Raw genomic sequence first — 26,172 nt, 5'->3', positions numbered from 1 at the left:
TCATAAGATGATAATGGATTTAAAATAGTCCTATCATCTGGTGATGTCATAGCCTTCATAATGTAGCCTGATGCATCACTTTCATGTTTGTGCTGATACTAGTGTAAATATATTTACAACTGCTAGTTGTATAGAACTATAGCAAATATATAAAGTAAATAATAATTGATTCTGATAATAAAGGACAATGTTACCGGCTTATGTATTTACTATACTATAATTTCTATTGTTAGAATGTACTTGCACAAGTTTACTGTCACACAGTATGCTGTGTGACACTGGCAGTAGGTCATCAATCCTGTGCTTGCTGAGCCTCTTGATTAAAAGAAGAGGTCACAGCAAGTGACTGACCTATGTACCCTCTACGTCTGGGTAGTTACCCCGTCCATGATGTTCATACGATTATGACATTGCTAACAATACATTTCTCAGAGTGCATTCCTGTCATTAAGCAAGCATAACCATTGTATTCATAAACATCCATAAATATAATCATTTAGTTTTAGTGAAAACGATATATGAATCAAAAATACTCATCAACAGAAAATAGGGTTTGGCCTTGTGGTAAAGTGGGTTACACCAATGCCTGCCACCCTGGTATCCCATAAGGACACCTGTTAGAGGGTTAAAGTTTAGGCTGTTCCACTTCTGATCTAACTCCCTTCAATGCACCTGGGAAAGCAGCAGAAGATGGCTCAAGTATTTGAGCCCTTGCCATTCATGTGGGAGACCCAGATGAAGTTTTAGGCTTCTGGCTTCAGCTTTGTCCAGCCCCAGCTACTGCAGCTATCTGGCGATTGAACCAATGGATGGACCTCTCTTTCTCTCTCTGTAATTCTGCCTTTCAAATAAATAAAATCTTTTTAAAAAGAAAATGTATCATATCATAAGAGAAAATGCTAAATGTAAGAAAACAAGTTTTCAATACTACATTAACTTAAACTGTTTGACATTAAAAAAGGACAGAATTGAAGCTTTTAAATGTATTAGATATGCTCAATATTAAATTCAATTCAAATTTCCACTTCCAATATAATAACTGATTGAGGTCAGTCCTGCATGTTAAAGTTATGGAATGAAAGGTTTCCGGGGAACAGGATATTCACAGAGTGCCAAAGAATCACTCCATCACTCCAGAGATTACCTAGTAATTACAATGGGAAAGATGTATCTTTTCCATAGACAGAATCTGGAAATCATCTCTTAGCCAAGTGATCAAACTTAGCTTGCCACAGTCTGTCTACTGATGGGATATATGAAGTTTATGTTGCACCTATGACATTTAACTTGAATCTAATTACACTTCCATATCTAATGTCTAGTTTACTGGAAATACAGGAAATAGAGAAACTATCAGAGAAATCCAGAATTTTAGACATTCTACAAGACAATTTTTTTCGACTCTTCAAAATCAGCTTCATAAAAAAAGTGAAAGTATTCTTATAGACCAAGCACAAAAATCAAATGCAATGAGTGGGTCTTGACCAAATTCTGGATTGAGGAGGAAAACAAAATGCTTTAACTGAAGGAAATTAAGTAAAATTAAGTATGAAATTAATAGAAGTGACAACGCTTTGCTTATTTTATGTAGTTTTTTTTTTCTTTTTTTGTAATTAGGAGATGCATGCTAAATACTTAGATGTGAAGTATGGTGATATCTGCAATTTACCTTACATTCAAAAATACAGGGGTTTGGTGCTGTGGCTTAGTGGGTAAAGCCGTCGCCTGCAGTGCTGGCATTCCATATGGCTGTCTGGGTCATGTGGGAGACCCAGAAGAAGCTCCTGGCTCCTGGATCGGTGCAGCTCTGGTTGTTGCAGCCATCTGGGGAGTGAATGAGTGGATGGAAGACCTCTCTTTCTCTCTGTCTCTCCTTTTCTCTCTGTGTAATTCTTTCAAATAAATAAATCTTTAAAAAAATACATACCTACATGTGTGTTCGGCAAAAATATATGCTGTATCAGTGTGTTTATATGTGTATGCAAATGTGCAATTGTGCACAGTGTGGGGAGATGATCAAGTCAATTAAAATTGGTTAATTTGGGTAGGTGTTGTGGCAAAATGGGTTAGGTTGCCACTTGAGATGCCCATATCCCATATTGCAGTGCCATTTCAAGTTCTGGCTACCTTCTGGCCCAGCTCCCTGCTAATGCACCTGGGAAGCAGCAGATGATGGCTCAAGTATTTGAGTTCCTGCCACCCGGGTGGGGGGACCCAGCAGTTCCTGGCCCCTGGCTTCAGTCTGGCACAGCCCCAGGTGTTCTGACCATTTTGGGAGTGAACAAACTGATGGGAGTCTCTCTCTCTCTCTCTCTCAGTCTTTTCAAATCAACTTTTTAAAAAAGATTAATCTATGTAGTTGATATTCATTCCTTTTTTATGTTTAAAATATTTCAAAATAAAAGTTGAAAAGGAAAAAAATTCAATTACTAAGTTCAAGGCCAAGGATAGAAAGAAAAAGGTACTTTGTCTTCCCAAATAACCATGTGAAGATGCTGTGGATATAAAATCCAACCACCTCTAGTCTGCACAGTAGCATTGTATCGTGGTTATTATTATTACTATCACTTTCCACAGGAGTAAGTTGCCCAAATCAATGATGAGACTGGCAATATATGCCTGTATTTGTTTCTCAATGCATGTTGCTTACCACCTTCATTTAATATTTTGCACACTAATTTCTAATTTTTAGAGTAATCTGTGACTTGAAACATCATCTCATGTTCTGCTTGCAGAACCAAATGAACAAATTGTTTTACGGGTAGAGTTGAGATTCAGGTAATTTATGCTCCCTGTTCTTTTATGAAAAATGAGAAAATGTTTCATTGCCGAACTTGGGGTTCACAAACATGGAGGCAACATAAATTTATGATAAATATTAAAACAAATGTGCTAGGAACAACTTTCTCTTATAATACACATATGCATTTTAATCTTTCAGTGCACAACACAATATGCACCTTTCAACAAGTGATGCAACAGCAGTCAAAGGGAAAACACTGCAAAAAATTGTTGATTTGCCACCACCTGGGACTGCAGAGGACCACTTTGTATCTTGATCCTCATCCACGAAACAGAGGGGCCGTGCCAGAAGACCAGGACACCCTTTCCCACTGTGAACCCCTTTATTAATACTGATGTTTAACAAGAAACAAAACCATGCTTCTGCTCTCTTGCTGTGTGTCATTTTATTTTATTTTTTCATAAAATAAGGCTTATTATTTTGGTATTCTTTCTTTTTAAAATGTTTTGTGTAACTGCCTTGGCCAGCTCATTTCAGGTAACTTTTTTTTTTTTTAAGACTTACTTATTCATTTGAAAGCCAGAGTTAGAGAGAGAGAGAAGGAGAGACAGATAGATCTTCTTTCCGCTGGTTCATTTTCCAGATGGCTACAAGAGCCAGGGCTGGGCCAGGCCAAAGCCAGGAGCCAGGAGCTTCTTTTGGATTCCTCAAGTGGGCAGCAGGGGCCTAAGCACTTGGCCCACCGTTCACTGCTTTTCCCAGGCCATTGGTAGGGAGCTGGATGGGAAATGGAGCAGCTGGGACACAAGCTGGAGCTCATGTGAGATGCCGGCATTGCAGGTGGTAGCTTTACCTGCTATGTCATAACGCTGCCCTCCCCCCATTTTGGTATTCTTAAAAAATGGAAAAATTAGAAATCACATCTCCTCTTATTAGCCTTTGCCCATTTGTCCTTTTTATGGTATTTTTTTATTCTTAATGCCTGATGCTGCTATTACAGTACTAAGGATTAAGTGAAAATCCATTACAAAATAAAGTCTTGGTCCAAAGTTAAAATAGAGATTTGCACAGGCCCCTCTTTTGGCTTTTTAAAAACAATCAGCTCTATCCATGGTCATGCATTAGCCCACTGATACTTGTGACTGTTTCTCAAGAATGGATGTGACTTACCATCAACATGTTCTTAAGTCTTAAGTTAAGATATTTTGAAGCAGTATTTTATGGTGGTATGATCATGACATTTTAGAATCAGATGATACGAGGTCAAGTTCCTATGTGATCATGTGCAAACTCCGGGTGAGCAATTTATCTCCCTGAAGCTCAGAGTTTTTATGTGTAAATTTGGGATCATACTTAGCTTATGATATCCAGTATATGAAATGTAGTAGTGTTTAACATAGAGTGATGATTAGTGATAAGATACTATGACCAAGGTGAAAGTTATGGAAGCTGTAAAATGTTACACAATTCCTTATTTGGAAAAATGATTGTAATGATATATGAAATTATCCTAAACTTGGTGGGAAGAAAACTATGCATAAATAACTGGAGTCTGTTGACCAAACTAGCTAAGAGATTGACCTATCACCCAAATTCATCTTTCTTAGAAGATTTCAAGGTGCCTGTCATTATTGAGAACAAAGGAAGTTGGCAGAAATCAGAAGCTACAAACTAAAAGACCAGAGTCTTCAGTCTGAAAGCTTTTGTCCAAATGAGGTGTTTGGTTCGAGTGAGACTTGAAACAGACTGGAAGCAAACAGACTCTAAGCCTACTAATTTCTGAAAGGCCAGTATAAAAAGTTATTACTGGGGCCGGCGCTGTGGCATAGTGGGTAAAGCTGTTGCCTGCAGTGCCAGCATCCCATTTAGGTGCCAGTTCGACTCTGGCTGCTCCACTTCCCATTCAGTTCTCTACTATGGCCTGGGAAAGCAGTGGAAGATGACCCAAGTCCTTGAGCCCCTGCACCCACGTGGGAGACCCAGAAGAATCTCCTGGCTCCTGGCTTCAGATTGGCGCAGCTCCAACTGTTGTGGCCAACTGGGGAGTAAACCAGTGGATGGAAGACCTCTCTCTCTCTCTCTACCTCTCCTTCTCTCTCTGTGTAACTCTTTCAAATAAATAAATAAATAAATCTTTTTTTAAAAAAGGGATTACTAGCTCATCTTATATAATTCTGTTCAACCCCTAGAGATAGCTATTAAATTTCCAAGCCTGTACTAGCAAGAATCAGCTCCAGGGAGCTTCCTTTTCAAATACAAACCTTTGTGGTCACGTTGAATAAAGGGCAAAAAAAAAATGGTCTCCTGGGAAATATACAAAACTAGGGCTGCTGGATGAGTAAACTAAGACAACTACTCTCCCATTAGTCTTTGCCATTTCTACCCAGTGGGATTGGAAAATGCGGGAATGATACTTTCCTGTTTCCTATTCTCTCCTTTCTAAATGGATTTTTTTATTTTGATTATCCTATTGTTATTGTGCCATTTAAATTGGATGTATTGTAATCTATTCTTAAGCATAACATGAGGAGCCACATTTGGATATGAGTGAGACAACTACACATTACCCAAAGATCCAAGACTTCTTGCAGCAGTAAATGGATGATATTTTATACCTGCCTTCCTAAGGAGGAATTGGCAATGTTCTATATGCAAAAATAAGAGTGTGAATGGATACCTGAATGGCTAAATCCGTAGAAAAAGTTAAAACTTAGAATTACATATCCTTTACCTTAGATTTCATCTTCAGAATTCTTCCCTTTCCTGTCTTCTTATGCTTATTGAACACAGAGGAAAATAACCAAATAGCAAACTATTATTTAAACAAATTGAAAATAGCTAATCACATTGAGATTAATAGCTTTTCATATAACCACTGGTAATTATTTTATATTATAAGAAGATATTTATTAATGTTTTTGGTTCACCAGCATGTGGCCCCTCTGCCTGGGGCCGGCGCTGTGGCACAGAGGCGCAGCAGGTTAATGCCCTGGCCTGAAGCACCAGCATCCTATATGGGTGCTGGTTCGAGACCCAACTGCTCAACTTCCGATCCAGCTCTCTGCTAGGGCCTGGGAAAACAGTAGAAGACGGCCCAAGTCCTTGGGCCCCTGCACCCATGCGGGAGACTCAGAAGAAGCTCCTGGCTCCTGGCTTTGGATCGGCGCAGCTCCTGCTGTTGCAGCCAACTGGGAAATAAAACAGCAGATGGGAGACTTCTCACTTCTCTCTCTCTCTTTCTCTCTCTCTCTCTCTCTCTCTTTCTCTCGGCTCTCCTCCCGCTGTGTAACTCTGACTTTCAAGTAAATAAATAAATCTTAAAAAAAAAAAAAAAACCTCATCTTTCCACTGCGGAAATTAAAATAGTCTGATGTCAACATCCAGTCTGCTGTGTAATTAAAGCATGAGCATAGACTGAGGCACTGATTTCCACAACTTTGAATCTGCAGCTAGTGAAGCAAAGAAGCAGACAGCACTGACTTTCATTCTAATGAGGGTGATGGCCAGAATATATAATTTCCAGCAGGTGTCTTGGACGAGTATGCAGTCATTCACTTAAATGCTGACAACAGTGCAAGATTCAATGTCTGGGTCCCAAGATGGCAGTATAGCAACAGGATGATCTAAGTCATGTGGGGCAAAATTATAAAAAAGGAGAGAGGATACATGCTGGAGAAAAAGCTGTGGGAAACTGGTGACAGGAGGCCCAGGAGACCAACAGAGACTGGGCAGGTCCACAGTGAAAGAGCAAATAAGAAATGGAAGTGGCAGGGGCTCAGACCAGAGAGGTTGGCGCCAGCCCCCAGCAGACCAGGTGAGATGGGAAATCATGGGTCCACCGAGCTACAAATAGCAGCGGGAGGGAGAGCTTGGTGAACTGCTTTTGAAGCCCCATGCAGGAAAAAAGATAAGGTATAGAGGACCAAAAAGAGAGGTCAGACACCCCCCTGCCTACCTCTCTCGCCCTCCTCCCCACCTAGACCTGTAGTCGGCTGGGAGAAGTTACTTTGTTTGCTTACATTTTCGAACAAAAGGAGGAGAATGCTGCCTTTGCCTCCAGTGCACATGCCCATCAATTGTGGGGGCCACCTCACCACACCCCCTATGCAGGAACAAGGACCACAACATTTCAGAAGAATTCCTTCCCCACCATGCAAGCTATACAACAAGGAGAAGTCCTAAATATCAAAAACTCAAGCTTGTTCCATCCACCATTGAGAAATGAGCTGGGCTCCAGTAGGTGGGGCTCCGTGCTTCCAATTGCAATACACAGACACACAGCAGCTCATAACAAAGGGAAACCTCACCACAAGAAAATCTTCACAGATAGAGGTACAATTCATTAAGCAAAGCAATATAACCCTGAACACACCAGAGACTAACATCCAAGCAACCTGCAACTTTGAGAAAAATGGCGGGTCACACCAACAGAAGTGAACAACCTCCTCTAACCAAAAATCCAGAGGAAAGCTATAAAGTCCCATGGGGGCTTTACACTGGATACCCTCCTCCAGCCTGGAATACTGAACAGCACACCCAGGCCACAACCAGCACACACCTTTTGGAACTCACTCAAAGTATAGATGTCTTACTAGATCACAAAGACACAAAGAGAAAAGCAACTAGACAAAAAAAAAAAAAATGCAGAAAAACAAAGGAAAAACTCTAAATAAGAATAAGCAAGATACTATGAGCCCCTGAAAGGAACACTACAATTCTTCAATAATAGAAGGTGAGGATGAAGAGATAGAGGATATGCCAGAAATGGAATTCAGAAAATTAATCATCAGATTACTTAGAAGCAATCAGAAGCAAATTCATGATCTAAATTAAAAGTTCTCCCAAGAAATTGAGATATTAAAAATAAGTCAGAATGAAATACTAGAAGTGAAGAATTCAAATTCAATAGATCAAATAAAAATTACAGTGGAAAGCCTTAACAACAGAATATGTGGGACAGAAGAAAGAATATCAGAACTAGAAGACAAATTTATGGAAATATAACAGTCAGACCAAAAAAAAAAAAAAAAAGAAATGAGAAAACTAAAAAACATGGTTGGAGATCTACAAGATACTATCAGACAACCCAACATATGGATCCTAGGAGTTCCGGAAGGCATGGAAAGAGAGAAAGGATTAGAAGGCCTTCTTAATGAAATAATAACAGAAAACTTTCCCAATCTGGAGAAAGAAAGAGACATCCAAGTACAGGAGGTGCACAGAATTCCCAATAGACACGACCAGAAAAGATCTTCACCATGACATATTGTAGTGAGAATCTCCATAGTAAAACATTAAAAAAAATCTTAAAATGTGCATGAGAGAAATGCCAAATCACATTCAGAGGAAATACAATTAGACTTACTTCAGACTTCTCATCAGAAACTCTACAGGCAAGGATAGAATGGCAAGACATATTCCAAGTCCTAAGAGAAAAAAACTGTCAAACCATAATACTGTACCCTGAAAAGCTCTCATTTATGAATTAAGGAGAAATAAAGATCTTCCACAACAAACAGAAATTGAAAGAATCTGTAACTACTCACCTAGCCCTACAAATAATGCTCAAGGATATGCTACACACAGAAACAGGAACATCACTATGAAAGAAGATGAACACAGAAACTGACTAAGTAAAAGTACAAAGAAAACCCAGAGTGAAAAAATTAGGACTATTAACAGAAATATGGCAGGGCAAAGTTGGTACTTAACAATAGTCACCCTGAATGTAAATGGTTTCAACTCTCCAGTTAAAAGACAAAGACTGGCTGAATGGATTAAAAAAGAAAACTAATCTATTTGCTGCTTAAAAGAAACACATCTTACCAACAAAGATGCACACAGACTGAAAGTGAAAGGATGGAAAAAGATGATCCATACTAACAGAAACAAAAAAAGAGCTAGTGTAGCCATCCAAATATCAGACAAGATAGACTTTAACACAAAAACTATTAAAAGAGACAGAGAAGGACACTATATAATGATTAAAGGATCAATTCAACAGGAAGATGTGACTATTATAAATGTATATGCACCTAATTACAGAGCACCTGGCTATCTAAAGAAATGCTAATGGATTTAAAGGGAGATATACAATAGTAATGGATGACTTCAATACCCCACTTTCAGCAATGGATAGATCAACCAGACAGAAAATCAACAAGGAAACAATAGAGTTAATTGATAAAATAGACCAAATGGAGCTAACAGATATATACAGAGCCTTCCTACATGTAGCCAGAGAATACACATTTTTCTCACCACTGCATGGAACTTTCTCTAGGACTGACCACATGCTAGGCCATAAAGCAAGTCTCAGGAAACAAAAAAATCTAAATCATGCCATGCATCTCCTTAGACCACAATGCAATGTACTTGGAAATCAGCAACTCAGGAATCTCTAGAATATATGCAAACAGATCGAGACTGAACAACATGCTCCTGAATGAATAGTGGGTCATAGAAAAAATCAAAGGAGAAATCAAATAATGTCTGGAAATGAATGAAGATGACAATACAACATATCAAACTTATGGCATATAGCAAAAGCAATGTTAAGAGGAAAGTTTATAGCAACTGGTACCCAAATCAAGAAATTGGAAAGGCACCAAATAAATTAGCTATCAATGTATCTCAAGGATCTAGAAAACCAACAGCAAACCAAACCCAAATCTATTATGAGAAAAGAAATAATTAAATTACAGAACAAATCAACAAAATTGAAACAAAACAAAAGATCAGCAAAATGAAGAGCTGGTTTTTGAAAAAGTAAACAAAATTGAAACACTATTAGCCCAACTAACCAAAATAAAAGAGAGAGAAGAACAAAATCAATAAAATTAGAGATGAAAAAGGAAATGTAACAACAGACACCACAGAAATAAAAAAGAATCATCAGAAATTACTATAAAGAGCTGTATACCAACAAACTGGGAAACCTAGAAGAAATGGATAGATTCCTGAACACATACAACCTACCTAACTTGAGCCATGAAAACACAGAAGACCTAAACAGACCCATTACCAATACAGAAATTAAATCAGTAATAAAGACCCTCCCAAAAAAGAAAAGTCCAAGGCCAGATGCTGAATTATACCAAACATTTAAATAAGAATTAACTCCACTTCTCAAGTTATTTAAAACAATTGAAAGAGAGGGAATCCTCCCTAATTCTTTCTATGAACTCAGCATCACCTTAATTCCAAAACCCAGAAAAGACACAACAGAGAGAAAACTATAGACCAATTTCCAAATGAACATAGATGCAAAAATCCTCAACCAAATTCTGGCCAATCAAATCCAACAACACCACAGAAAGATCATTCACCTGGACCAAGTGGGATCTACCCCTGGTATGCAGGCATGGTTCAATATTTGCAAACCAATTAATGTGATACATCACATTAACAAATTGAAGAACAAAAACCATGTGATTATCTCAATTGAGCAGAGAAAGCATTTGATAAAATACAACACCCTTTCATGATGAAAACTCTAAGCAAATTGGGTATAGAAGGAACATTCCTCAACACAATTAAGGCAATTTATGACAAACCCATGGCCAGCGTCCTATTGAACAGGGAAAAGTTGGAAGCATTCCCACTGAGATCCAGAACCAGACAAGGATGCCCATTCTCAACACTGCTATTCAACATACTCTTGGAAGTTTTAGCCAGAGCCATTAAGCAAGAAAAAATAAATCAAAGGGATCCAAATTGAGAAAGAAGAAGTCAAATTATCCCTATTTGGAGAAGACATGATTCTATATATAGGGGATCCAAAAGACTCCATCAAGAGACTATTGGAACTCATAGAAGAGTTTGGTAAAGTAGCAGGATATAAAATCAATACACAAAAAACAATAGCCTTTGTATACACAGACAATGCCACAGCTGAGAAAGAACTTCCTCTTCTTCTTCTTCTTCTTTTTTTTTTTTTTTTTTTTTTGACAGGCAGAGTGGACAGTGAGAGAGAGAGAGAGAGAGACAGAGAAAAAGGTCTTCCTTTGCCGTTGGTTCACCCTCCAATGGCCGCTGCGGTCAGTGTGCTGTGGCTGGCACACCACGTTGATCTGAAGCCAGGAACCAGGTACTTCGCCTAGTCTCCCATGCTGGTGCAGGGCCCAAGGACTTGGGCCATCCTCCACTGCACTCCCGGGCCACAGCAGAGAGCTGGCCTGGAAGAGGGGCAACCGGGACAGAATCCAGCGCTCCGACCGAGACTAGAACCCAGTGTGCAGGCGCCACAGGCGGAGGATTAGCCTATTGAGCTGCAGTGCCAGCTGAGAAAGAACTTCTAAGATCAATCCCATTCACAATAACTACAAAAACATCAAATACCTTAGAATAAATTTAACCAAGGATGTCAAAGATCTCTACGATGAGAATAAAAAACATTGAAGAAAGACATATGAGATACAAAAAAAAATAGAAAAAACTTTCATGTTCTTGGATTGGAAGAATCAAAATCATCAAAATGTCCATTCCTCCAAAAGCAATTTACAGATTCAATGTGATACTAATCAAAATACCAAAGACATTCTTCTCAGATCTAGAAAAAAATGATGCTGAAATTCATATGGAAACATGGGAGACCTCAGATAGCTAAAGCAATCTTATACAACAAAAACAAAGCTGGAGGCATCACAATACCAGATTACAAGGCCTATTACTGGTGTAAAAACAGATGGATAGATCAATGGAACAGAATAGAAACACCAGAAATAAATCCAAGCATCTACAACCAACTTATATTTGACCAAGGAGCTAAAACCAATCCCTGGAGCAAGAGCAGTCTCTTCAACAAATGGTGTTGAGAAAACTGGATTTCCACATGCAGAAGTATGAAGCAGGACCCCTACCTTACAATGTACACAGAAATTCATTAAAAATTTATTAAACACATAAATCTTCAACCTGATACCATCAAACTATTAGAGAGCATTGGAGAAACCCTGCAAGACATTGGCACAGGCAAAGAGTTCATGGAAAAGACCCAAGAGACATAGGCAATCAAAGCCAAAATTTAAAAAATGGGACTACATTAAATTGAGAAGTTTTTGTACTGCAAAAGAAACACTCAGGAAAATGAAGAGGCAACCGACAGAATGGGAGAATTATTTGCAGACTATACAACTGATAAAGGATTAATAACTAGAATATATAAAGAGATCAAGACACTCCACAACAAAACAAACAACCCAGTTAAGAAATGGGCAAAAGACTTAAACAGATATTTTTCAAAAGAGGAAATCCAAATGGACATCGGACACACACAAAAAAATGCACAGGATCACTAGCTGTCAGGGAAATGCAAATCAAAACCACAATGAAGTTTCACCTCACCCTTGTTAGAATGGCTTTCATATGGAAATCAACAAACAACAAATGAGAGTGAAGATGTGGGGAAAAAGGTATCCTAAGCCATTGTTGGTGGGAATGTAAATTGGTACAGCCACTGTGGAAAACAGTATGCAGATACCTCAGAAATCTGAATATAGACCTACCACATGGCCCAGCCATCCCACTCCTGGGAATTTATCCAAGGGAAATGAAATCAGCAAATAAAATGTTACCTGCACCCCCACATTTATTGCAGCTTGATTTACAATAGCTAAGACATGGACTCAACCTAAATGCCCATCAACTGAAGACTGAATAAAGAAATTACGTGATATGTACTCTATGGAATATTACTTTGTGGTAAAAAAAAAAAAAAGAAATTCAGTCATTTGCAACAAAATGGATGAATCTGAAAAATATCACACTTAGTGAAATCAGCCAGTCCCAAAGGGACAAATACTATATGTTCTCCATGATCTGTGATAACTAATAAAGCACCTAAAAGGAATCTGTAGAAGTGAAATTGACACTTTGAGGAAACAATGACTTGAAGAACCCTTGCCTTGACTCTCGAGGAGGTTTTTTTTTTTTTTTTCATACTACTGGTTGAACACTTTACTTAACATAAAAGTAATCATATGTGTATAAATTCAATTGAAAATAGATCCCAGTAAAAAATAAGAGTAGGAATAAGAGAGGGAGGAGGAAGTTTAGAACTGCAAATTGTATAGTTCTTCATACATTCCTACAACTTACTTCTAAGGGTACAGTTTTAAAACTTGCCATGGAACCCCAAATCCCACTAAGCTGGGTGGTAAAAATGCCATTTAAATGTTAAAGTGATCATATTAATTTTTTTAAGTTTATCATATAGATAGGATTAAGTGTTAAAGGGATCATATAAATAAGATTAAGAGTCTGATAATAATAATAGATAGAATTAAAAAGGAGAGAATGTTCCAAAATGGGAAGCAGTCAACACAGCAGACTCATAGAATGACAATTACTCTAAATAGCACTCTGACCTCATAATCAGCCCTTAAGGCATTCTGGTCCGGCAGAAAAACCTGGAAGAGCATTTCAGGCATGGAGAGCCAAGACACTGTGGCAAAAAAAAAAAAAAAAAAAAAAAAAAACAAAAAACAAACCCTACACGAAGGATCTCTGTGAGTGAGACACCAGTGGAAAGAAGCAGCCATCAAAGAAGGATGTGCTTTTTTCTGAAGGGAGGAGAGAACTTCCACTTTGCTTATGGCCTCATCTAAATACTGATGGAGATTGTGGACTCAGAAGGCTTCCATAGCCTTGGGAGCTCATGTCAAGAACCTCGGGTGATCACTGAAGTCATACATAGAGTGTTAATTGTTAAATTAACAACAGGAGTCACTGTGCACTTACTCCCCAGGCAGGACCTCTATCCTTAATGAGTTATACTATGAGAATTAACTGTAAAACTTGTTCTCAAAAACAGTTTTGTGTGTGTGTGTGGGTGCAAATTGTTGAAATCTTTATAAAGTTAATTGAAAATGAATCTTAATGGGGAATGGGACTGGGAATGGGGGAGGGAGGAGGAGGTGAGACGGAAGGAAGGGTGGGAGAAAGAGTATGGTGGGAAGAATCACTATATTCCTAAAGTTGTAATTATAAAACTTGTACTCATTAAATGAAAGGTTTCATTGGGAAAAACAAATGCAGTGTCTGTGCCAGCAGCAGTGGCAGTCTGACAGTGCATTCAGGACAAGCTCTGAAGTATGGTTTGGGTACCATTCCTAACTTCTAGCCCAGTTTCTCCAGTGTTTCTAGAGATTCTATGACTAATCCAGTATCCCTTAGCAAATACCTACTCTGTCCTAATTGCCAGATTTGATTTTGTTGGCTGCACTTAGGCACTCTAAATGAAACAAATTGCACCCATTTTATAATTTAGTTTTGTTTTGTAATTTAAGATAGAAAAATATATTCCTAGTTTATATGGAGGTAAGTATATCTAACTTTTGGGTAAAGTACAAAGAGTACATGATATTCAAGCACTCTTATAACTGCAAGAATGGAAATTGTTTAATAAATATAGTCCATTTCAGTTTTAAAAGCTTTTCTCTATCCCATGACATGAACATAGAAACCAACTAATTTGTGTTCCTTTATTCATTCTCCACATATTTGTTAAGTTATTAGGTACAAGGTACTGTGGAAGATAAATATATGTAATATGTGATCATATAATTCCTAATTATTTGATTATTTTAACTAGCTGATGATGTAAAATAGCAAATGATCCAAGAAAATATATGCTAACTACTACATGAGTAATATTAAGTGTCTAGAGCTATGCTGATTAACATAATTTTCTGTGAATGATAAAAACATTCTATAATGCTCCACTGTCCAATAAAGTCATTACTAGATACTTGTAGCTCCTGAGCACTTGAAATATGGCTAAGATGATTGAGGAATAAAATTTTAATTTAATTTATATAATTCAAATAGGGCTAAAGATTCATGTATTAGAACAGATTTGAAAGAGAACAGTCAACAAATAATACTAGTTCAAAATACTACTCCAAGATAGGTGCTATTATGTACATTTCTCATAAAAATGAAGAAACTAAAGTTGAAAGAAGTGAAGTATTTTCTTTCATTCCTACAACTAGGAATAGAAAGAGTCAATATTTCAAATCCAGGTCTAAGCTCTCTTTCTACATATCTTACAGCTGCTTTTTCTTTTTAAGTCTATGGCTGTCTACCTCCCACTACCCCATTTTATTTGCAAGACAGAAGGGAGTGGGGGAGAGAGAGAGAGAGAGAGAGAGAAAGAGAGAGAGACAGAGATATGAATTATCTTCCAATTGCTGGTTCACTCTTCAAATGCCCACAATAGCCAGGGCTGGGCCAGGCCAAAGTCAGGAACTGGGAATTCAGTCTGAGTCTCACACATGACCCAAATACTCTGGCCATCATCTGCTGTCTCCTAGGGTGCACATTAGCAGGAAGCTACTGGGATTGATTGGAAGCAGAACTGGGACTTGATCCTAATCACCCCAGTATGGGATGTGGGCCTCCCAAGCAGCATCTGAACTGCTGTGCCACCCCTGTTATTACTTCTAAAGATTTCATAAAGTAGATGGGACATGAGTTGAGCTTTGAAGGAGGCATTATGTGTAGTGGCAGAAGAAACAAAGAAAGGCATGAATACAAATTTGGAGGCAGAAAGGTAAGAAGACTTAGTTTTTATAGATCCAGAAAGTAGAGAGAAGGTTGGCAGACTATCAGATGATTTCAAAGGTGAATTAATGTGGTCCCGATCTATCAAGGGGACAATAAGAGGGGAAGTAAGCATTTCCTTGGCAGAAGTAATGAATTAGTGGTCTTTGGTTCACATTTGGATATTAACTGTGTTTTGTTTGGCCCAAATAATGTTAAAAAAATCTTTATTTGGGTGCCAACATTTTAGAAGTTTAAATATTCTAAGTAAACAAAGTGAATTTATCTCTTGTCTTGGGGGAAAATGAAGGGAAAATTTGCCAACCTTGAGCTGATATTCAATTTGGCATCAAAGAGCTAAGCTGTCTCCAGCTTTTCAGAGCCCGCTTCTTTCCCTTTTGTCTGACATGTGTCCTACTTCTCTGGCCCCTGATTTATAGGAATAATAAGAGAACAACTAATTACTAACCAATCACGTTGTAGTAAAGAGTTGAACTTTCACTTTAGTCTTATTAGACAAAAAATATTTAAAAATTATACTTCAATTCTTTTGCTCACGGTGATGCAAATGAAAGCAGACCCTTTTGGTGATGTCTTCAAAGCTCACAATAACTACTCCCCTCCCCACAGAAGGCCATTTGGTGACAAAATTCATACACCTGGTCCTGCTCTCTGGCTGTAGTGATGGGACCAATCTGGGTAAATGAAATCTCTGGGAATTTGGGGTGGGGATTGAGAAAAACAGGTTGTTAATGTGGGCAGAACTTATCAGGTGCAGTTGGAGGCCAGCGGCTGCCTTCTTCCACTGCACATGTGATCTTGGTCACAGAGTAAGGGAAACAGCTAGCCCCTGGCAGAGGACAAAGCAGATATGCCGAGATGGGAGCCATGGCAAGAAAAGGCAAACACAGGCCCATGTGAGGCTGGAGGGGTTTCTGCTCACGGGTCTGATGGAGCATTCTTGCATGAAGCATTATTTACATTAAAATAAATACTCTGTTTCCGTTTTCAGGTAAAAGAAAAGAAAATGAAACTTCAAAACTAGAATTGGTATTGTTATTTTATATCAGCTTTTTCTTCAACAGTTCAAACAAGACTACGTAACACAGCAACAGGTAAAAACTCTTCTTCCCCAATTAAAAACTGTTGTAACATGAGGTAGCAGAGACCATTTACATTAAATTACAGTCCATAGGAGGAATATATGAGATGTTTCCATAAAGAAACTCACTCCCATTGCTGATTTTGAATTTAGCAAGTGTACTAAAGGATGAAAGAAAATGGAAGTTTAAGTTGACTTCTATATTGACTACTTATATTACTTAAAGGATATAGTTTTGACAATAGCAGTGGGAGATGCCGAATCTTCAATTAGAAAGGTAATGCTTGAAAAGCACTCTAAGTGGAATTGTTGCTTAATATATTTTTTTAGATTCCATAATTTTTGCTTCACTTTTCTACTTTAAATGCAAATCTAATATAAAAACATTATGCTATTATTGAATGGCATGAACCCACTTATGGAATTATTTATCATAAATAATTATAATCAAGGAAAAATAACATCTCCCATAAAAATCCAGTCTTTATCAATGTCTTGCTCTCAAAATTATTATCACTGTCTTTTAAAAGTTTGGATTATATGTTACATTTTAAAAATAGTATAAACATATTGAATAGTAGTCAGCTTCACTGGTACTCAGCTTGAAAACAACAAGAGACTATATACTGTTGTTATTAATACTCACAGACACTTACCAAATAACTACTGTGCTAGGTATGATGCTGGCACTTAGGAGGATCACATTTAAATATGTGGAGAATGTTTTACTCCAATGGAACATGAGCAAAGTTCTTAACTGTTTTAATCACATGAGACTAATTTTAGGAATTAAGGGTCAGATGTTTGGCTTAGAGGTTAAGATGCTTTTTGAGATACCTGCATCCCATATCAGAGTGCCTAGGTTGAAGTTCCAGCTTCCTTCTAATGCACACCCTAGGGGGCAGCAGATCATGACTCAGGTACTTGGGTCCCAGCCACCCGCATGAGAGACCCATATTGGGTTCTGGGTTCTTATCTTCAACATAGTCCAGCCTCAGCTGTTGTGGGCATTTGGGGAGGGAATCAGTGGATGGAAGACCTCTTTATTTCTGTCTCTCTGCCTTTCAAGTAAGTAAGTAAATAAAATTTAAAAAGAATTAAATGTATTATTTACTATACACGAAAATTAAACTAAGATAATGGCTTTTAATAGTCTCCTTACTGCAAGAATGGCCTCCTAAGGAGTGGAGGGGAGGTAAAGGGGTCTTTTTATTTCAATCTACTCAGCTCACTTTTATATTAATCCCTAATAGCTTCACTGTCATATGCAGAGTCTTGGGTTTCTGGTGATTTTTAAACCATTCTTATTTCTTACATGCCTTTTCTATAATTTAATTTTCAAAGTTACATGCCTTGATTTACTTAGTTAAATACAAGTAGTATAGGGTTGGCATTGTGGCATAGCTAGTGAAACTGCCTCCTATGACTCTGGAATCCCATATGGGCACGAGTTCGAGACCTGACTGCTTCACTTCTGATCCAGCTCCCTGCTAATGTGTCCGGGAAAGCAGCACAGGATGGTCCAAGTGCTTAGACCCCTGCACACACATGGGAGACCCAAATAAAGCTAAAGACCTTGGCTTTGTCTTGTCCCAGCTCTGGCCATTGTAGCCATTTGGGGAGTGAACCAGAGGATGGAAGATTTCTCTCTCTCTCTCTCTCTCTCTCCCCCCCCCCACCCTTTGTCTTTCTATCTTTATAACTATGCCTTACAAATAAATAAGTAAATCTTGAAAAAAAAAAAAAAGCATACAAGGGGCCAGTGCTGTGGCTCACTTGGTTAATCCTCCGCCTGCAGCGCTGGCATCCCATATGGGTGTGGGGTTCTGGTCCTGGTTGCTCCTCTTCCAGTCCAGCTCTCTGCTGTGGCCTGGGAGGGCAGTGGAGGATGGCCCAAGTGCTTGGGCCCTGCACCGGCATGGGAGACCAGGAGGAGATACCTGGCTGCTGGCTTCAGATCAGCACAGCACCAGCTGTGGCGGGCATTTTGGGAGTGAACCAATGGAAGGAAGACCTTTCGCTCTGTCTCTCTCACTATCTATAACTCTCTCTGTCAAATAAAAAAAAAGTTTAAAAAAAAAGCATACAAGTAGTGTCAAGTTGATAGGATCCCTTCTGTATGATCATTGAACCATATTTTAACCAATGGTGGCAGGCCACAAAATCAGGCCATACTCATTAGATGTTACATACCTACCTAAAATAAGGATCACACACCCTGAACCACATGAAACATTAAGACAGTCTCTGAGGAACCAGAACCCTGGTGTTAGGAACCATGCCATTTTCCTACTTTAATGGTCATAAGCATGCGCCTTTGGATGTACTGATGGAATGTTGTGGGAATGCTTCTCCTATTAAGAATGGTAACACTGGCCGGCACCGTGGCTCACTAGGCTAATCCTCCACCTTGCGGTGCCCGCACACCGGGTTCTAGTCCCAGTCGGGGCACTGGATTCTGTCCCAGTTGCCCCTCTTCCAGGCCAGCTCTCTGCTGTGGCCAGGGAGTGCAGTGGAGGATGGCCCAAGTACTTGGGCCCTGCACCCCATGGGAGACCAGGAGAAGTACCGGGCTCCTGCCTTCGGATCAGCGCGGTGCGCCGGCCGCAGCGCGCCGGCAGCGGTGGCCATTGGAGGGTGAACCAACGGCAAAGGAAGACCTTTCTCTCTGTCTCTCTCTCTCACTGTCCACTCTGCCTGTCAAAAAAGAATGGTAACACTTCCTTGAAATGGTTCCTTCTTTCTTAGAATTGCCTACAATTTTTACAAACTCTATATATGGTAAAATTCTACCTTAGGGAGGCAGACTTGGTCGGGGGGCCAAGTAGTTTTTATAATGAAAATGATATCTTAATGGGATTCAGAGATAAAATAAGTCAACATAATTTACAAATTGTTAAATAATGTGTAAGGTACTACTATTATTACTTTTACCTAAAAAGAGAGACAAGCTTCAGAGATTTGGAGAACATCTATGTGGAATATATTCAGGGACAAGGATAAAAACAAATAGCAAGTGTACAAACAAGACGCCACAATGACCAGCGAACAATATTAAACAGTATCTGTTTATGAAATTAAAGGCATTTTACACATACAAAGTGCATGATAAGTGGTAATTATTATGTACTTGTTTTTTCTTTCTTTCTTTCTTAATTTATTTGACAGATAGAGTTATAGTCAGTGAGAGAGAGAGACAGAGAGAAAGGTCTTCCCTCCGTTGGTTTGCTCCCCAAATGGCCGCTACGGCTGGCGCTATGCTGATCTGAAGCCAGGAGCCAGGTGCTTCCTCCTGGTCTCCCATGCCGGTGCAGGGCCCAAGCACTTGGGCCATCCTCCACTGCCCTCCTGGGCCACAGCAGAGAGCTGGACTGGAAGAGTAGCAACCGGGACTCGAACTGGTGCCCATATGGGATGCCAGCACCACAGGCAGAGGATTAGCCAAATGAGCCGCGGTGCTGGCCCCACTGTACTTATTTTTTCAAGGCCACATACTATACTACAAGGAACTGCAGTATAAAGAAGAAGTAACATATGGAGTACTGCAGCAAGGATTATAAATTCCAGAGCTAGATTATGGGGTTGGATCCTAGCTCTGCCACCTTATAGCTGTGGAATCTGGGCAAACTGCTTTAAAAGGTTAGGTGGGATATGAATTAGAGAAAAACTGAGAGCTATCATTTACATTTGGATCAACCTCTCCCTCTCACTTTCTCAGACACCCTTCTTTCACTCCTTATTTAGTCTTTCTTAAATTCTCCCACTGCACTCAGCACTTTACCTAACCAACATTTGCCACAGTTACAGTTACATTGTTTTTAATGTCTTTCTCTAGACACAGTCTCAAATCACTGACCTGGACCAATGCTCCTCTACAATTTTTTTTTTCTATTGAGACACACACAAAGGACACATAAAGGTCGTGTGGCTAAAATACTCATGAGTGTTATGTGATGCCTATTCTAGTTTATGAAGCAAGTAAACCCATCCTAACATGATTCCCACACTGGTTGGGAACAACATGCCTAACGAAAGCAGGGTCCTACTAGCCAGCGGGATTTGACTGACAGCTGATTGTTTAAGTGAGCCACTGTGGTTTTAAACCTCGTCTGTTTTTGTCTGTCTTGGCACATAGCGCAGTAGCTCATCTCTAGTATGCCCTGTCTTCCAGTTCTTTATCCTCTTGTCGTGGCTCACTAGGCTAATCCTCCACCTGTGGCGCCGGCACCTCAGGTTCTAGTCCCAGCTGGGGCTCTGGGTACTAGTCCTGGTTGCTCCTCTTCCAGTCCAGCTCTCTGATGTGGCCTGGGAGGGCAGTGGAGGATGGCCCAAGTGCTTGGATCCCTGCACCCACAAGGGAGACTGGGAGAAAGCACCTGGCTCCAGGCTTCGTATCGGCACAGCGCCGGCCGTGGCAGCCATTTGGGAGTGAACCAATGGAAGGAAGACCTTTCTCTCTGTCTCTCTCTCTCTCTCTCACTGTCTATAACTCTCTCTCTCTCTCTCTAACTCTGCCTGTCAAAAAAAAAATCAGAGAAGAAAGTTAATATTTCTTCCTTTGCTGTAAAATGATGGTAAATCAGTAAAAAGGTCTCCCATTTATGAAGAATACTTCCTGTCTAGTAACAAGTAGAAAACTGTAGTTTTCTTTAAAAACTCTGCTTTCCTTATGAACATTTTGCCTTGGCAACTCAAGAAATCATATTATGGGACAAAAACGTGTTCCAATTTCCCATGTGTAGATGTAGAAATTTCTTTCGAGATTATTCATATGAGCCAAGTTTAAGTGAATGCACTTTATATTGTGAGACAAAAATCACATTTAATAATTTTCTCTTTTCTCAAAAAGGCTTTCAGGGTGGCATTTTGTAAATTCCACGTTCCTAGTTATAACTTAAGAATAATGATGACAGCTTGTCAGAAGTTAGTACAGACTAAAGACTTACTGTAAAGATTGAGACCTGCACAATGGGTCCACAATAATGTGTGTTTTAGTTAACTATGCATTTTCAGGCACACCTGGGTTTGGGCTCCAACCCTACTCACCATTTACTAAGTGTGTGATCACAGACAAGTATACTCAACAATACTGTAGTACAGCTTGAGAGTTGAGGACAGAGGTTGTGTTGCTGAATGGGTTCAAACACTAACTCTACCACACCTATCATCTGGGCCAGTGTCAGAGCCTCTTTGTGCCTCAGTCTCCTTGTTTGTGAAATGGGGAGAATAAAAATATTGTCTCATAAGGTTGTAGTGGGCCTGAAAGAGTACATACATGCCAAGTTCTTAGAGAGGTGTGTAGCCAACAATAAGTACCGAAAGTCTGAACTACAACTGTGATCATTCTTGTCCACTTTCATTTTTAAATTTCTTGACTTCTTTACATTCCCAAGAATTTTAAATTACTTACTTATAGAAAGCATGTGAGATGGAAATGCATAAGCAAGAAAGGCAAAGAGCCATTACGAAAACTGAGTCACATTTACTGAGGAAAATTCCCTATTGTTAAAAAACTATTGACTTACATCAAACTGATATTGCAATAAGCTAGAAGAAACTTAGATAGCTGTAACTAACGAATTAACATGACGATCACTTTCCAGACATAGTATTAATCCTCTATCCCCCACCTCTCCCTTCCTCCACAAGGGGTAAATTACAGAAGGTAATTTCTTATCAATTAGGGTTCATTACAGATTTTCTAATAAGAGGCCACTGGTTGTCATGGAATAAAAGCAAAATAGGTCCGAATATATACATTAATAGCATGAACGTCGTGAAAACTAACCTCTGGATGTAGTTCTAACAATAACACATCAGTAAGTAAGCAATTATAGTAATAATATACACTATATAAGTAAATTAATAAATATTTCATTATTTACCAGTAAATGATTACTTTGATTTACAAATCACATTTTCATTGTTGCTATTTTATAGGAAAATTCTTCATGATGAAAACACAAGTGTTATCCCAAACTTTAGGAAGGACTCTTAACCACTTGAGAAGTTTAAACCAGGGAGTCTGCCCCTCCTCCTCGCCTCTCCCTCCCTTCCCCCTTACTTCTTTCCTTCCCTTCCTTTTTTCTTTTCTCTCTCTCTTATCTCCGCCCCCACCTCCCCTCAGCTTGATTACACCAGCATTGCTCAAACGGCAGGGATGGCCAATCCCCAGTCAGATTCACAGTTCTGGTCCAAGTGTCCACAGCACAAACTTGAATGCTATGAACCCTGGACTTGTGCGCATAGTTACAGATCTTCCCCTCATTCCAATTTCGGGCTTTCGCAGGCTGATTCCTGGCTCAAAGTTTTGATACTGCATTTTCCCATAGTTTTCAGGTGTTTCTACCCTGGAGGCAAAATGCTAATTCGAAGACAGCAGGCAGGCGTGACCAGAAAGGAACCCTGGCGGGGAACCCTGGGCGAGCGCAGCACCTCCCGCCAGCCAGTCCGCATCCTCACCCAACTTGCAGCACTTGACACCTCAACTTGGCCCGCACCAGCCCAGACCCTGCGTCGCTCGGATCAGCGCGCGCTTTAGGCTCCTGCTTCAGCCACGGTCCCGGGGGACGAGGGGCCGGGGGACAAGGCTGCTTGGAGCCCCCTATCCCCCTGTCAATCCCCGCAGCGGCCGACTAGACCCCAGCCCACGCGGGTACGGGAGTCTCACCTCCTTCTTCCTCCTCCAGGGAGTTCATGCAAGGGAAGTAGCCGGCCAGGGCTTCGAAGGAGGCAGAGAGGCTGCTCCGGCTCTGGGAGCGCTGCATGGAGCGCCCCGCGGCGCCGGCGCCCCCGGAGCCCTGCCGGCCCATCTTGGAGGAGGATCCGCTTTTGCCGCGGTACAAGATACGAGGCGTCTTGGCGGCTGGGGCGCGGCGACCACAGCGGTTCCGGAGCCAGAGGGCCGGGGGTCGGCTTGGTGCCGCGGGACCCCGGGGTTCGGGCCCCTGCCTCCCCGACCCGGCCCGGAGGAGACAAGGCTGTCCCGGCCGCCGAAGGCTCCACTCTGCTGGGGAGGGTGAGAGAAGTGGGGACCCAGGCGGCGGCAGGTGGAGGGAGAAGCGGCTGCTCGGCGTGCAAGTCGGAGGTGTCGCCCAGGGGAGCCGAGGATCCCGGCGGCTGGAGCTGCTGGAGGCGCGGCGCCCTCCTTCGCAGGGGCGAGGCAGCTGATGCTGAGGTCCCCGCCAATCAGCGGCCGCAGGGGGAGGCGCGGCTCGCAGCCCCGGGGCGCGCGCCTCGGGGTCTGGGCAGCCCACCTTGCGCGCAGGGAGGGGAGGGAGAAAGCCAGAAAATTAGGTGACAAATTAGATGCGGTCAATTAGGCATTTCAGACTGGTAATGATCTGCCAGGTGCATTTTTGGTAGGCACGTCCCCAGTCTTCAGGTTCACTTCACAATCTGTTAACGCACCTCAAGCAGGGACCAGAAATATTAAAAATTTTCCTCGAGCCCACAACACACAAAGGTTCTCAATTTTTACCAGGTTCCAGGAAAGCCAATGTACAGATAAAGGTTTCTCTTTTATCACCTTTCTTCATTAAAAATATAGCAAGTCAACAGAGAGGAACAAAGATAAAAAAAAAAAATCGAGAATGAAGAAGTGCGATGCCGCCTATCAACTTTAATTTTAGGGATCTATAATGCTTTTTTTTCTATAAATTAATTAATCTGCCACCCATTGTTGCTAAGAATGATAACAAACACTGTAAGACTTAGCATTGTAACATAAATTTGGAAGTAACACACCTATTCTAGAAACAAAGCAGTTAAAGAAACAAGGAGTGCATTCTGCAAACTCCGAGTCCACTCCAGAAATAAAGCAGCTTCAATTCCATTTCACCAGGAGTCAGAAGGTCGCTTCACTTTTTTTTTTTTTTTTCATAAACCTAGACAAGTTAGTCACTTGATCTCGCTGTTTCTCTCTGTCTAGGGAGGTGCCAGGGTAGGACACCATGATTCCGGTCCTAACCATGTCACAGCATCATCACTGGCTATGTGTAATTGGGGGGTTTCATATGTTTTATAAAATGAAAACCCTACAAACTAAAATAGTTCTTTCATTCCATAACATTTCCTGGGGTCTTCAAAAAGTTCACAGAAAATGTATATTATGAAAAAAACTGTATGTGGATTTCCAAAAATTTTTGGACCAAAATAACTTATCTTTGAATTACACTTTCCACGAACTTTCTGAAATGCCTTCTATGCTTGGTATACTCAAAGATTCAAACACTCACGTGATTAGTATTAACTGAATTCCTAGTGTATGCCAGATGCCTCTGTAGATGCTTACAATACTTCAGCCATACAACCCCAAACGCCCTGATCTCGTCTGGTCTCACCTGATCTTGAAAGCCAAGCATGGTCCAGGTCCGCTTGGGCCTGCTTAGTACTTGGATGGGAGATGCTTACAATACAAGAGTGATCAAAACAGCTAAAAATTCCTGAGTCGTGAACTTTACACTCCGGTCAGTAAATAAAAAGGGGTTTTCGGAGTCGATCTTACTGACAATGTGACATTTGAACCAAAGTTAGAAGAAGTTAAGGAAGTTAGCCCTCCAAGATACTGGGGCAAGAGAAAGTCTGAGGGAGCAAGAACACTTAGTGCAAAGGTGCTGGAGATGGCACTGTGGTGTGGACTGTAAAGCAGCAAAGAGGCCAGGATGGTCGGAGGGCAGCCCATGAAAGGAGGACAGACCATGCCAGGCCTTGTAGCTGCATCAGGACTTGAGCACCTCACTTCAAACTTTCAAGGTATGAAGATGGCAATGTAATCATCTTCTCAAATCTTTCTAAAAATTAGGAAACCTGGAGCACAAAGAACAGTGTCACTGTAATAAAGTAATAGCTGTGGGATGTTTAGTCTTAGGATCATCAAGTTTCTTGCTGTTGTTTTACTGATAGACTTGTTTTTCCCATTCCTATTCCTAACACTCTTAGTCCAATTTCCTTCCCATTATTCACCTGATAAAAGAATTTCAAAAGAACACTGATAAAACCGGGGAAGTCTATGGGCACTTTTCATACCATATCACTCTTATTCAGAGAATAGAAGCTTTTTTATTAAATGAGATTTTTCACTCTAAGTATAAAGAGAACCACATTATGTTGGAAACTGAAAGGTAGCCATTGAAAGCCGGCTAATGTTTTTTCAACCATGGGTCAAAATTTTTTACTGAGTTATGACAAATAACTTACTAAGTTTTGATTAACATTTTTAAGAATAAACAAAATATCAGAGTTATGCCCATGTAGCTAGCAGATCAACTGCAGTATTGTTTCATGAATATGTATATGTGTGTGTGTGTGTGTGTGTGTGTGTGAGAGAGAGAGAGAGAGAGAGAGGTGTGAGTACTGAATTATGATGTAAAATGTATTTCACTTTTTATTTTACATTAGAGGACATTTAGATTGAAGACTGAAACATTTTATTTCTAAGAATACCTGTCATTTGCTCTTGGTCAGAAGGAATTATTATATTAGTGGCTTAAAAATATTTATTATATTTATTATAGGGATTGGTGCTGTGGCGCAGGGCGTTAAAGCCCTGGTTTGCAGAGCCAGCAGCCCATATGGGCACCAGTTTGAATCCTGGCTGCTCTATTTCCAATCCAGCTCCCTGCTAATGGCCTGGGAAAGCAGTGGAGGATGGTCCAAGTACTTGGGACCCTGCTTCCATGTGGGAGGCCCAGAAGAAGCTCCTGGCTCCTGGCTTCAGATTGGCTCAGCTCTGGCCATCGAGGCCATTTGAGTGAAACAGGGGATGGAAGACATCTCTCTCTCC

The 26,172-nt window shown here is 40.4% G+C and overlaps 1 protein-coding gene across 48 annotated transcripts in view; it reads right to left on the bottom strand.

Annotated features, from left to right (window-relative positions):
- RIMS2 (regulating synaptic membrane exocytosis 2) overlaps nucleotides 1-26,172 on the bottom strand; it is a 718,020-nt gene that overhangs the window by 17,248 nt on the left and 674,600 nt on the right. The window contains exon 1 of one of the 48 annotated variants that reach the window (XM_051844742.3): nucleotides 23,059-23,575. The exons of the other annotated variants lie outside the window; for them this stretch is intronic. Within the exon in view, the coding sequence (XP_051700702.1) occupies nucleotides 23,059-23,200 (142 nt within the window). The 5' untranslated portion in view covers nucleotides 23,201-23,575. Of the gene's footprint in view, nucleotides 1-23,058; nucleotides 23,576-26,172 lie in introns of those variants that run through there. 48 annotated transcript variants of the gene reach the window in all.

Source organism: Oryctolagus cuniculus, chromosome 6 (assembly GCF_051225735.1).
Source record: "Oryctolagus cuniculus isolate XC-2025 breed Fujian yellow rabbit chromosome 6, ASM5122573v1, whole genome shotgun sequence".
NCBI classification, from domain to species: Eukaryota; Metazoa; Chordata; class Mammalia; order Lagomorpha; family Leporidae; genus Oryctolagus; species Oryctolagus cuniculus.
Note: the sequence above shows the minus strand (reverse complement) of the source record. Positions and strands in the feature narration are given on the sequence as shown.